General features: G+C 39.6%; 1 protein-coding gene across 1 annotated transcript in view; it reads right to left on the reverse strand.

Moving 5' to 3' along the window:
- ANGPT1 (angiopoietin 1) overlaps positions 1 to 14399 on the reverse strand; it is a 178427-nt gene that overhangs the window by 92576 nt on the left and 71452 nt on the right. Inside the window, 2 exon segments of the mRNA XM_019470771.1 lie at positions 3664 to 3785; positions 6858 to 7013. Coding sequence (XP_019326316.1) covers positions 3664 to 3785; positions 6858 to 7013 — 278 coding nt within the window.

Consider the following 14399-nt stretch of genomic DNA (forward strand, 5'->3'; position numbering starts at 1 on the left):
CCCTTCCTTCTTCTTCCCCCAGCTTTATATGCTGAGCATGACGTCACATGGTATGGAATATCCCTTTGGCCAGTTGGGGTCAGCTGTCCCAGCTGTGTCCCCTCCCAGCTTCTTGTGCACCCCCAGCCTACTCGCTGGTGGGGTGGTGTGAGAAGCAGGAAAGGCCTTGACACTGTGTAAACACTGCTCAGCAATAGGTAAAACATCCCTGTGTTATCAACACCATTTTCATCACAAATCCAAACCATAGCCTCATACTAGCTACTATGAAGAAAATTAACTCTATCCCAGCCAAAACCAGCACAGTGATTAAGATCATTATTTTTATTTTATTTAGAGGAAATTTTAGCACAGAGAAAGAAATTATCTGCCCACAGTACACCATCTGTTTTGATTATTTTTGCGATGATAAGTTCCTACACTCGCTCCCATTGTGGTGTACACCTACTGCAAAAGAAAGACCCTTTCCAAAAAAGCTTACAGTCCTCGTAGGCAATGTGGATAAAAGGAGTTTTCTCTGTTTTATTGATGTGAAAGTGATATGGAGAGGGATGAAGGTATTTTAACTGCAAACAACTACTGAACATAGCCTAATGGGTAATCTATAAGTACTGTTTAAAGTTAAGCAAGCTAAAATCATTGGCATGTCCAGAAACCTAGTATCTGCTGAGATCACCAAGATTTGTCCCGTAGTGAACCTGACACACACATAATTGATTTCAGGATCAGGACCTACAAGGCCAAGATTATACAGTTCTTTGTTAGGAGTAGATGATGATACAGGAGCTGATGATCCACATTTTAGTGTAATTATAACACTGCCCTCTCCCTAATTTTATCACTTCCAGGGAGAGAGTAACAGAACGTGGACAGTGTATGCCAGGTTCTTGTTTCATTACAAGATGAAACTCCATGTGCTTTTTCATTTATCCACATGCAACTATACCTCTGAGAGAAACAACTGGGTATAAAATGTGCTTTTTAACACACCCCTCCTTTTCTTCCGAAAAACCAAGGCAGACCATTTTGTCATGCCACAGACCATTTCATTATAATGTCAGCCAAGTCAAAGGTGAACTTAAGTAAAACTTATTTGTTTACTGACATGAAGGCTTTACACCCTGACACATTGCTAAGATAAATAAATAAATTCAGATTATTAAGTACACAAGACTCAGTCTCTTGAGCAGCCAATAAATTTTTGTTGCTAACCAGATTGCAACAGATAAAAATGCAAGTATTTATATACTTAACTAATGCTTGGGTTAATCCCAAATTGAAATAGGTTTGTAAAATATGTAGAATGAACTGCCTCCTGCACATGCCTACTCTCTCTGAGGACTGCAGGGAGAGCCCACATACACAGTTTAGACGAATTACTTAATTTTGAGATGGCTGAAGTCAAAGTTAATCCCACGCTAATTTATCCATATTTCCAATTGGCCAAGGGAAATCTGTGGAGTGCAAGAGTTTTCAATGTGATCCAACTTCTCCAGAATAACATTTGCTGGAATTACTGGTTATAAACAGTTTTTATATTAAATACATTAAATTGGTTTTCATAACCAGTAGCAATAATGGTATATTATTTGACCAGCTTCGCAACTAGACACATTTAGCAAATACATTTCTTTGTAACAACATTTTTCTATTTTTCATCATTATCTGGTTCTTTGCCTTCTTTTCCCAGTAGCTCCTTGCCTATTGTGGTGTTAGTCTTCCTAACCCTGGGCAAGGCCTTTCCGCCTCAGTTGCTGATTCCTGTCCAGCAGCACCGGAGTCACGCTGCCTTTTTTGGCAAACTGTCTGATCTCAATTTAAACAGTCCACTAAAGCTTGTACAGGACCCTTCAGTAGCTCCCTCACTTTTAAAGGTGTTTGCCTTATTTCAATGTCAAATGTAGGTACAGTAAATAGAAACCCTAGTCCTAGTCAGACTTACCTCACAGTTGCTCTTTCTAGAAGGGAGCCGAGAGTGAACCTGCGGAGTGAAAGCACTCTCTGTCCTCCCTGCTTAAACCTGGCCATTACAGAGGCAGGAATATGAGCCTTAGGTCTCCCGAAGAGCAGCCAAGAAGGAAAATGGCTTTACCCGCTGTATCGAGTGCAGGTGCCCAGGTTTGGGCAGCTTGGGGGCTGCAGGGCGGCCTCTGGGAGGAGAGGCCGGGGCTGCCCCGGGCCGGACACAGCCGGTTCCAGCCGGTTCCTGTCAGCTCCAACAGACCCACTGCAGGGCACAGCTGAGCCCATCAGCCAAGGTGGTGGTGCCTTTGTGATAATGTATTTAAGAAAGGGTAAAAACACCACATGACAGTGTGAGGAGTGAGGGAAAAAAGTGAGAGAAACAATACTGCTGACACCAAGGTCAGAGAAGAAGGAGGGGAGGAGGCACTGGAGCAGAGGTTACCCTGCAGCCCATGGAAGAGACCATGGTGGAGCAGGTATTTCCCATGGAGGGCCCCACGCTGGAGCAGGTGGAGATGTCCAGAAGGAAACTGCAGCCTGTGGAGAGCCCACGTTGGAGCAATCTTATCCTGAAGGATTGCAGCCTGAGGGAAAGAACCACGCTGGAGAAGGGAAAGAGCATGAGGAAGGAGAGGCAAAGCATTGTGAAGTGATCACAACCCCCATTCCTCATCCCGCTGCACTGCTCAGGGGGCGAAGGTAGAAGAGTCAGGAGTGACGCTGAGCCTGGGAAGAAGGGGAGGTAGGGAGGAAACGTCTCTTTGGTTTTATTTTTATTTCTCACTATCCTACACTGTTATTAATTGGCAATAAATAAGGCTGTTTTGCCCATGACAGTAACTGGTAAGTGATCTCCCTGTCTTTATCTCAACCACAAGGTTTTTCATCATATTTTCTTCCTCTGTCCTGTTGATGAGAAGAAGTGAGAGAGCGGCTGGGTGGGCATCTGGCAGCCGGACAAGGTCAACCCACCACACGTGCTCTCTGAGATACTGGATTGCTAAATCCAATGACTTCAGGTACTGAGTCCCTGTGTCACAGAAGCACCTCTCTCTGTGAGAGAGAGCACAGAAAGGGACAACACCGGAAGTTATCCTTGACTCTCACTTCACTGCTTAAAAAGTTATGTGCTGCTAAACAGTTTTTTGTTCCATTTCAACGTAAACCCCAAATGTTTATTATTCACTTATTCTTTAAATGGATCATGGCTCCAAGTATGTTATATACAATTGAGTCCAAAGGGAGAGAGAGATCCTTCTACATGTTAGATCTTTGTATCCGTTAAAATTAGAAAGATGAACTACTGAAGATTTTCTGTTTCTTATGCACTTTAAGGTAGTTGATAATCTCATAATTTATTATTAATATTTTTCTACTTGAAAGTGCTCATACAAGTTATTCCTATGCTTTTCAGTAGCAGGAACTCTGGTCATATAACTAAGTTTTCATGAAGCAAACTGAGATTTAAACTTACAGTGCATATGAAAAGTGGTAAAAATCAACTTTCATTTATCATACAGGAGCTAACACAGCGTAAGTTCACACCCTAGCTCTTTTAGCCATTTCATAAATATTACCTATACTTTCCACTTACCATATTTGCTTCTTCCATTTCATCAGTTGCTTAGAACAAAGTATGCACAGACCACTTTGTGATGAACAGAGAAAGAGTGTAAGAGACCAACTACTCATTCTTACCTGTTTTTCTCATGAATTTTCAGGATTTCGTGTGTCTGTTGTAGCAGCTGTTTTTCTAGCTTGTACGTTGACAATGAGTTTTCCAGTAGCTGAATTTCAAGTCTGGATGTTTGATTTAACACCTTAAGGATAAATTAAAAACATTAATATTTATATTGTCCTCGTTATGTTGTTATAGCAACATAATGCAACCATTTAATTCTGATTTGATGATTCCTCAAAAATTGTTTCTAAATCCGTTTTTAACCTCAGCTGCTCAGCTGGTGCAAATGAACTCAATCAAGCTACACTGATATGTACCAGCTGATATTGTGGCACACTGTTTACTTTAGAATAATACTAGGCCGGCAGAAAAAGGAAAGGTGACTGCTAAATAAGCTTTATTTCAATGGAAAGAACAAAAGGCATGTCTCAAACATGCATTCCTACAAAGCATGCTTAAACCAGAAGAGTGCAAGAGTAGTTGGACTGCAGCCAAAGTGTTGCATCTGCTGTTTTGTAAATACAGCTCCTACTTTAGCTTTCCCCTGAGTTCTCTCTTTTGCAGTGTTGGCAGAAGTCTGGTGTCTGCTTATGTTATCACTACTTGCACTCTTACACAGATTTTTAAGATGAAGGCTGTGATCCTAAACATTGCTTTATGCAATTGTCTTTCACTTTAGTGGTGATCTGTATCAATAGCACAAGTTTTACTAAGTACTTCATACCAAAAGAAGCCTTTTAACTAGATGAAAGAGGATAGATTCTAACAAAAAATAGTTCAAAAGTGGAAATAACAGAATGCTTTCAAGAATGAAAGCAGTAATATTAATTAATGTTAGCTGATTTTGTTGGTATATCGTCATTCACTGCATGGAGTCTGGATGAGTGTGTGTAACTGTTTTTGTAGGTATGTGTGCACACAACAGCTGAGATGCAATCACTTCTAGAACTGAACATGATGCCTCTAATGGAACCTATCAGACCTTTCTTAGAAGAGTATTTATCAGTATCATCATAGGATTATATGGTAACATTTTCTCATGCATGCCTGATAGAAATTTGTTACAGAGCATAAAGCAAAAAGAATGGCTCTCAAGCTCAGTCCAGTGCCTTATTTTTGTTTGAAATTGTTGACATTCACAGAGCAACTTAAGTTGTCCTTTTTTAAGGGAACAGAAGTTGAAAAAATTGGAAATTATCAGTATGCAGCTGTTACGCTGTTCAAGATGGATATATTTGGAAGTGCCAGGAGGCATCACCACAGTTTAAGAGGGACCTGGCAGAAATTGAAGGTGTATTACGAAGGTTGGCAAGGGGTAAGAAGACAGGAAAGTACCAACAGATTTCCAGAGAGGATACATCTATGCAGCAGCCTACAAAACGTCAGTAGAGCTTCAGGTAGAGAAGAAAGCCTAAAGAGAATCAGTGGGATTTTGGATGGATCAGGGATTGGGAGGGGTCAGTGAGATTTTAAGGAGGTGAAGGCTCTATCTTCAGTCCTGCAGACTCCTTCTTACTCTGGTATGAGTCCTTCTTTATTACAGGCATGAGATCCTGGCCTGCCTTTCTTCTCCTTGTATCCTACAGACCTTCACCTCTCTGCCATGCAGCTGGCTACCTCCATCACTGCCAAGAGCAGTCTCTTTTCACTTTCTTGAACCACCTGCACCACTCTTTTCTGATTGATGGTAGAGCCAGGGACTTTCTCATACTGCTGAAAGGGGGGAGGTGGGAAATGCCATCACTGAGCTGAAAGTCAGAGCAAGTACTGCAACAAGGAAGAGCCGCTCCCACTGATATCTTGAACATCCCTTAAATTCTTCAGCAATAGGTATAGAAGGAGGAAGTCATCCACTCCTTCGTGCAGTTGCTAGTGATACCTTTACCCTGAAGTGGTTCCTCAAAGGAAAAGTGAGACAGAAGCAATGCACATTTTCTCCCTTACCTGCTTAAAGGAGTAAAACGTGAATGAGTACTCAACACTTACACCTAAGTAGGTCTTTTGGGATATAAGAAGAGTTCCTAAACCTCCTTTTTCTTTACTGAATGTATATGATACTACAATCCATAGGTCTTTACCTCTTATGTTTCCATTTAGATATTCTGTTGATACTGAACTAAAGATTTTCCCCGACATTTTCATAAGTCAATATACTATGTTTTAGAAACTGTGGTCATTTGAGATCACAACATTTATAAATGAATGTTGATCTGTTAACCAAGATGTAGAAAAAAAGATGCAGGGAACTTGTGTAAGACAGTGTATCTGTCTTTCATAATTACTGTTGTTTCTCAGTGTACTGTAATGCGATTACGTAAAAACTTGGTAATGATATTGTAAATGTAAGGACATTAGAACAGAAAATATGATCTTTCAGGAAGTACATATGCTACTAGAACAAACCATATAGATGTAATACTTTAATTCCCCTGTTCAAAATGAACAGCAGCGAATGCAGTGTCGCTGGTAATATACCACATGCTATGAAGATCAAGAGGAAGTCAGCAAAAATAAGAAAAACAAATATGCATCTTAAACTGATAAAAGAATTCAAAAGGCAAAAAGTAGTACGTATCTTTGCAATAAGCCCAGTATGAAATTGTACTCTGTGTTATGACAGTGATACTCTTGTCACTTCAGTCACAACAGTGATGCTAGGCTAGAAATCATGGAGATGGCTCTTTAAATTTATGTGATGTTATACAATTTTACAGTAATAACAAAACCACAGTGTTTTATACAGAAGCTGATGCTTGTCCCTCTCTCTTCACAGTTTAAAAGCTGCAGACATACACTACTTTTCAAAAAGCTGGAAACATCTTGCAGAAAATAAACAAACTTTCTTGTAATAGTAAAGCAGCAAACAACAATGGAGATCTGTTTTAGCCTAAAACTCATTATTTAGCTTGACACTTGTATCATTCACAGTTGGTAGCTGGGCTGTTTATTTGAAGTCAAATGCTGATTTAGTTTCCTGGACAGTCCTGCCTGCCTTACACACACAGAGCTAAATATACTAACCGAATGAAATCAAAAGAAAGACACATAACAAGGGTCAGTCATCACCGCTGTTGGTACCGAGAAACAGAGTGTGTATGTTCCTTGGAGCCCTGTGTTGAAATGTTTTGTGTGGTGATGCATTAGAAAAGAAAGAGGATGGGAAAAGTTCTCTGCAATTAACAGCTTTTAGAAAAACGCTCTGGGAACATACCTGGGTTTCAACATCCGTGAGTTTTCTTGTCTGCTCTGCTGTCTGACTGAGGAGGCTGGTCCCTATCTCAAGCATGGTGGCGGTGTGGTTCTGCACAGCATTCTGCTGCAGCTGCACCATCTCCGATTTCATGTTTTCCACAATGTAGTTCTCAAGCTGTAAAAGAGAAAAGGTTGTAACTGTGGTATTTTTACCTGTTTAGGCATTCTGATGACATAAGGGTTCATAGCTGGCATTCTTGCCAAAAGGGGAAATTTCAACATTTTCAGGGGGAGCCCAAGTCTCAGCTGACCCTGTGACTGTTGGGGTAGGGACCTGACTATCTGGGTAGCCCCTTCCAGTCAGAGTCCCAATGTGTTTCCAAGTATCACAGCCTGCTGGCATGAGCTGGAGCAGGCCCTGCCTGCCTCCATCTGTGTCAAGGTTGCAGTGAGCATTTGTGGTAGACATGTCATGGCAGCTCCAAAATGAACACCTAAAAGAACAAAGCTCGCCACAGGGAAATGCCAGGTCCTACCTGTACATCGTAACTTACATGTGAGTCCTACCTGGAGGAGATCCTACCATCCCACCTCCCATGGATTGTTCCTATCACACAGTCATTGAGCAATATGATTTTTTACTGGGTTAGATCCCCACAAAAAGTTTCACAAAATCAGCAATGAACGCAGCTTAGCTTAGCTGCGAAAAAAAAATTGCAAAGGAATGGAGACACTGTCATGGCAATAAAAGAAGGAAGTTGTTGACCAGAAAACATAGAAAGCTGTTTTGCTCCTTTGCTTTTGTTGTCTTGATATGATCGATGGGCCCAGACCAATTGTATGAGGTTCAACAAGGCCAAGTGCCGGGTCCTGCACTTCGGCCACAACAACCCCATGCAGCGCTACAGGCTTGGGGAAGAGTGGCTGGAAAGCTGCCCAGCAGAGAAGGACCTGGGGGTGTTGGTCGACAGCCGGCTGAACATGAGCCGGCAGTGTGCCCAGGCAGCCAAGAAGGCCAATGGCATCTTGGCCTGTATCAGAAATAGTGTGGCCAGCAGGAGTAGGGAAGTGATCGTGCCCCTGTACTCGGCACTGGTGAGGCCGCACCTCGAATACTGTGTTCAGTTTTGGGCCCCTCACTACAAGAAGGACGTTGAGGTGCTGGAGCGTGTCCAGAGAAGGGCAACGAGGCTGGTGAGGGGTCTGGAGAACAAGTCTTCTGAGGAACGGCTGAGGGAACTGGGGTTGTTTAGCCTGGAGAAGAGGAGGCTGAGGGGAGACCTCATCGCGCTCTACAACTCCCTGAAAGGAGGTTGTAGCGAGGTGGGTGTCGGTCTCTTCTCCCAAGTAACAAGCGATAGGATGAGAGGAAATGGCCTCAAGTTGCGCCAGGGGAGGTTTAGATTGGATGTAAGGAAAAATTTCTTTACTGAAAGAGTGGTGAAACATTGGAACAGGCTGCCCAGGGAAGTGGGGGAGTCCCCATCCCTGGAAGTATTTAAAAGACGAGTAGATGAGGCACTTAGGGACATGGTTTAGTGGGCATGGTGGTGTTGGGTTGACGGTTGGACTCGATGATCTTAGAGGTCTTTTCCAACCTCAATGATTCTATGATTCTATGATATTGTGTGGCTTGCATTTACAGTCTGTTGAACAGAATCTGAATTAGGACCCTCTAAATAAACTGGGCACCCCAGAGTGGGGGTCACTTTTTGTTTCGGTTTGTTTTAGTTAACATAGGCAGGGTTATTCCCTTCTACCTACCTAGGTCCTCGCCCTGCCACAGCACACCATAAACCCAGGACTAGTCTGCAGTATGATGCGATGATTTCTTTCTCATACAAGCGTTGTTCTGGCATCTTGCTTGATGTGCTCCATAAAGTATTAACATAAAGAAAGGTAGACCAGAACATTGTTTTCAATCCCTTTCACTGAAATCAACTGGAGTCCAGCCAATTTACACCCAATGAAGATTTGGTCTTCAGTTTCATTTTGTGGCTGATCACGTTTTTTATGGTGAGCTGATTCCAGACTTAAGCAACCACTGTTTTACCTAATAATTTTAATCACATTAGACCTGCTTCTGCAGCAGTAAGCATGTTTCATTGTGAAAGGTAAGCTGCACAACTAAATAGTAAGAACCAGATGGAGTTGATTTAAGGATTGAAGAAAGGAGCAGGAGTCAGATACACAGTGTGATTAATAAGAAGGGCTGCTTTCATCTTATCTATAAGCATTCCTGTGCTTAGGGGTAACTACTGCTAGATGTTCTGATGAACCACATCAGCTGAGCTCACAAAAGATTTATTACAAATTTGATCATTTATGTGCATCTCCTACTAGTTTTAAAAACATTTTTACAGAGGAAGAACACTGCCACAATGTAAAATATTTTCTGCATAAGACAGTTGTTGGTGGTTTGTTTGTTTGTTTACCCCAGTTTGGGGAAGCACTTAATACCCATGATGGTCAAAAACAAAGTGAATGTCTTACAGTTTCAGACAACAAAAACATTTGCTTGAATTGCTAGGTAACCTCTCTGGGCTGGAAAACTGTAGTGTTGTAAGTGGTGGGGAAAATTTATTGTTGAATACTCTGATAAGTATTAAAATGAGATTTAACAGCCAAGGAAAACTGTGTATTGCAAAACAATGTCTGCAGTGGATGTCACCATTTTCCACTCCCAGTGTAAGTTTACTCTGTTTTAGTTTATTACTGTGAGATAAAGGTTACAGATATTAAGCTAGTTCAAGGCAGATTTTGCAGATCCATCACATTTCTACACCAATGCTTTTATGTTCAGAAGTATTTTGCCTGTATATCTCTTTCACATCAGATAATGTATTTTTAGCCACCCTTTGCTTCTTGTTGTTTTCTAACCAGTAATTTTTTTTTTTTTTTTTTTTTTTTTTTTTTTTTAACCTTACCTCTGTTTTTTTTTTTTTTACACACTATCCCTTGGTTGCAAATAACCCCTATGAAAGAGCCCCACAAACTGGATGGTTGTGCTTCTCCATATTCTGGTCCTGATACTGGAACACCTGAACAAGAATTTCTCCCACAGCTTTCATCTCCTAAAGAAACACAGGGCTCTCAAATACAATGGTACAACCCATGATGGGGTACCAATACATATATTTCCTCACATCCAATTATGTTTTTTGTTTCCATATAGGACCATAGCATGTCTGTGGTGTGGCTGTACAGTGCTTGATTTGTTAGTCCGCAGCTTTCTGAAACTGCCTTGCTGTACATGGGCCATGTGGTGCATGTGTGTAATGGATGTCTGGGAAAACCCATGCAAAAATGTGGTGGCTACACTTATTACACATCAGAAATCAGAAATTAGATATTTTCACACATCAATAAAAAGAAACGTAAATAGGGATATAAATATTAAAAGACAAAAAGACATTTATATTTCTAACTAAATTTTTTGCCTGCTACTTTACTCACATTACAGAAAGGATTGTGTTTGAAAGATCTAACTGCATCTGTGTGGAGCTACAGCAAGTTTTGACTAGCAAGAACACAGGCATAGATTGAGGCATATTGGATAACTTGTACTTTTAATTATTGTAGTCTAACACACTCCCCATGGTATCCAGTCTTGGGCAATTGCCCTTGGTTACTCACCCCTAAAACAACCTCTGGTTGAATCTGAGACTGACTCATTATAACAACAAAGCTGATTTTCCTGTTTCAGAATTACTTATTAAATGCTTTTGTAAATATTTGGTGTTTGGTACACTGCCACAATAGTTTCTGTGAGCACATCTCAGGAGTATCAGGAGCTATTCACTTAGGCAAAGGAGGGTAGAACGATGACTGAAATAATGTGTAGGTTCTGTTACATTAATTCCTCTTCCTTCCTTCACCCACTTCTTTTAGTTGGCTTAGTAGATTTATTGGTTGCAATACTGGCCCTGCTAAAATCAATGGCAAAATTCCCATTGACTTCAATAGGCCAAGATTTCACCTATTATTTTTGTTGCAGGAAACCAACATTTACCATGTTCATTATGGCCAAACACTGAGTTTTATCTGAAGCCTTCCCTTCTTTGGAGGCTTTGTATTAAGTGTACTGAACCTTAGACTGAGCTTTCTTTGTGGTTAGTTAAGAGGAATAGCATCTATTTAACAGGTGATAAAAGGATCTTTGCAGGGTGGCCTCACAGAAAATGTGACAGGCAGAAACCTATTCACAGAAGTAAATTCAAGAACATTTAGGGTTTTAAGTTATTTTTTAGAACCCCTTCATCTTATAATTAAGTTAAATTTAATTTGTCCAGAGACTCTGCATTAAACAGTAAATATATAATGCATGATAAAATACTCTTTTCAGGTGAATCTACTTTTTGCATTTGGATTCTCAAATCCTTATATTACTGTTTCTTCTTATTTCAGTTATTTTTTGTTGCAAAAGTGAAACAGAATTCTTTTCTGTATTCTTTTCCCCCCATCCCACCCCTTCTACTGTATGACTTTCTGATAGTGCATTGATCTCCCTGTTATTAATTCGGCTGCATCTACTTTTGGTAAGACTCATTACGTTGCACAGGAGTTTTTAGTAATGCAGAATTACCGGTGGGATGCTTAATAACGCTATAACATTCTCGGAAATAAAACTGTCAGAAGGTTCAGTGTTATTGTTTAATAAACATTCCAGAGGATTATGCACTAAAAGTATCTAGCTTTTTCTGGACAATGTTTATTGAATGATCTTCATAGAAACCACCCAAACACTAATAGAACTATTAAAATGGAAACTGTACCTTAGGGCTTAAGTAAATGATAATGGTTTGTGGCAGATGGCTCATAAATAAAATAAGAGCTTTTTCTTTTACTTTGATCATGTAATGTTGGTCCCATGTGATTATATGGTAAGGACTGCTATGATATCCAGATGACATTAGGTTTCCATACAGTGCCTTAGAACAAGAATGCAAGTTAAAGTAACAATAGACAGCTCTCCCTCTCCTACCATTAACCATATATTGCACATCATTTGGAAAAATAGAAGGACAATGCACCAGTGATATTTTGTAAGAGCTGTTTTGTCTTGTCTTGCTTTGCATACCTGAAGATGTACTAATAATACTATACCACAACAACCAATGAAAGTTCTTTTCTTCTTTCTTTGTTTTTCTGTCTGAGGGAGGGTCATACCTCCCTACACTGACAAAATGCTTCGGGGAATCACATATAAAAGTGACATTCAATGTAATTTGTATTTTATAAATACACAAACAGCCTTAGTGGGAATAAGCTGGAAGAAGTTTAAATATATAGAATACCATAGAATGTCTTTGAGTTTTGCAGAAGCGGAAGGGGTTAGGAAGGAGTTTATCACAAAGTGATTTTATTTGTGTGTTGAAAAGGCCAACATTACATGTATTTAAAAAAAAAATAACATCTTCTACAAACTATTTGTCAATGAGAAAAGATTGATAAAGTAACAAATTTACAATGATGCAGCCTTCTTGTATTACAGATTCCAGGAGTAGAGACCAACCAGAATACATCCTTCCACTATTTCTGACTGTATGTGACCAGTGGGAATCAGGGGAAATGAACATGGATGGCACATAAAGGCAATGAATAATGCTCAAGTGTTAACATGCCAATCTGCACCTGATTTGGAACAACCTTACCTGGGCTTTAAGTATGTCAAGGAAAGTGCACATCAGCCAGAAAAAAAAATTGTATATGTACCATCAAATAGACAATGAAGATGACTACTTTTCCAAATCTATCCTCAATTAAATTTAGTAGGATTGCAATATAGATTGCACCAAAGGAGACAAGAAGTGATCCATTTGAGGAAGAAACTTCCTCAGATCTTGGGTAACTGATTATCTACATTAAGATGATACAGGATGCGTACTGATAATTCCAGTGAATTTATGAAATCAGCCATTGCTGAGCTAAAGTGAAAGCTTTAAATGACTGGTACACAAACAGGACACACAGAAAGGCCTGTTGGGATATGTAGTATATGAAGCTTTCGCAAAGAAATCACTGGTTATGAAATATACATAAATATTTGTCAGTTTCAATTCTAAAAGGAACCAGAAAGTAATCCAACAACTCTATACGTCACCAAACAAACATTTTTGAGGAAAGCTGGCTATAGAAACTGTTTTATCTTTCTTTTTTTTTAATGCAATATACCCAGACCTCTAGCCTCAAGGCAGCAAGAAAATAAGCCTGTTGTTAGTTTTTCAGTTGCCCCTTACAGGAGTAGAGACCAACCAGAATACATCCTTCCACTATTTCTGACTGTATGTGACCAGTGGGAATCAGGGGAAATGAACATGGATGGCACATAAAGGCAATGAATAATGCTCAAGTGTTAACATGCCAATCTGCACCTGATTTGGAACAACCTTACCTGGGCTTTAAGTATGTCAAGGAAAGTGCACATCAGCCAGAAAAAAAAATTGTATATGTACCATCAAATAGACAATGAAGATGACTACTTTTCCAAATCTATCCTCAATTAAATTTAGTAGGATTGCAATATAGATTGCACCAAAGGAGACAAGAAGTGATCCATTTGAGGAAGAAACTTCCTCAGATCTTGGGTAACTGATTATCTACATTAAGATGATACAGGATGCGTACTGATAATTCCAGTGAATTTATGAAATCAGCCATTGCTGAGCTAAAGTGAAAGCTTTAAATGACTGGTACACAAACAGGACACACAGAAAGGCCTGTTGGGATATGTAGTATATGAAGCTTTCGCAAAGAAATCACTGGTTATGAAATATACATAAATATTTGTCAGTTTCAATTCTAAAAGGAACCAGAAAGTAATCCAGCAACTCTATACGTCACCAAACAAACATTTTTGAGGAAAGCTGGCTATAGAAACTGTTTTATCTTTCTTTTTTTTTAATGCAATATACCCAGACCTCTAGCCTCAAGGCAGCAAGAAAATAAGCCTGTTGTTAGTTTTTCAGTTGCCCCTTAATGATAGTAATTATTTGCATAATACTTGTGCAATTCATTATTCTGTACTTGTTTCTGCAGTTTCATAGATTTCTGTAATATTGCAACTCATCATTTTGATTTCTTACTTAGATATTTTTTATATATTAACCCTAAATCACAATATTTTGTTTTTCCAAATTCTATTCCTGACAGAGAAGCAAACAATGACTTGCAGAGTGTGTATATCCTCCTAAACTACCTCATGTTGAAAAGAATATATGTATTTCTGAACTGAAACATTTGGTTATTTTTTCCAAACCAAATGTTCCAAACATATCAAGGACACTTTTCCTTAAATCCGTGAATCCTTGAATGCCTGAATCTTTGGCATTTCATATGTTTACTATCTGGCTATAAAACATAATTAATAGACACAATTAAATTGCCATCAGGAAAAATTGATGGTTGATTATAGAAACATTGAATCATTTAGGTTGCAAAAGACCCTTAAGATCATCGAGTCCAACCATTAACCTAACACTGCCAAGTCCACCACTAAACCATGTCCCTAAGCGCCTCATCTACTTGTCTTTTAAATACCTCCAGGGATGGGGACTCCACC

The sequence above is a fragment of the Aptenodytes forsteri genome, unplaced genomic scaffold, assembly GCF_000699145.1.
Source record: "Aptenodytes forsteri isolate BGI_AS27 unplaced genomic scaffold, ASM69914v1 Scaffold400, whole genome shotgun sequence".
NCBI classification, from domain to species: domain Eukaryota; kingdom Metazoa; phylum Chordata; class Aves; order Sphenisciformes; family Spheniscidae; genus Aptenodytes; species Aptenodytes forsteri.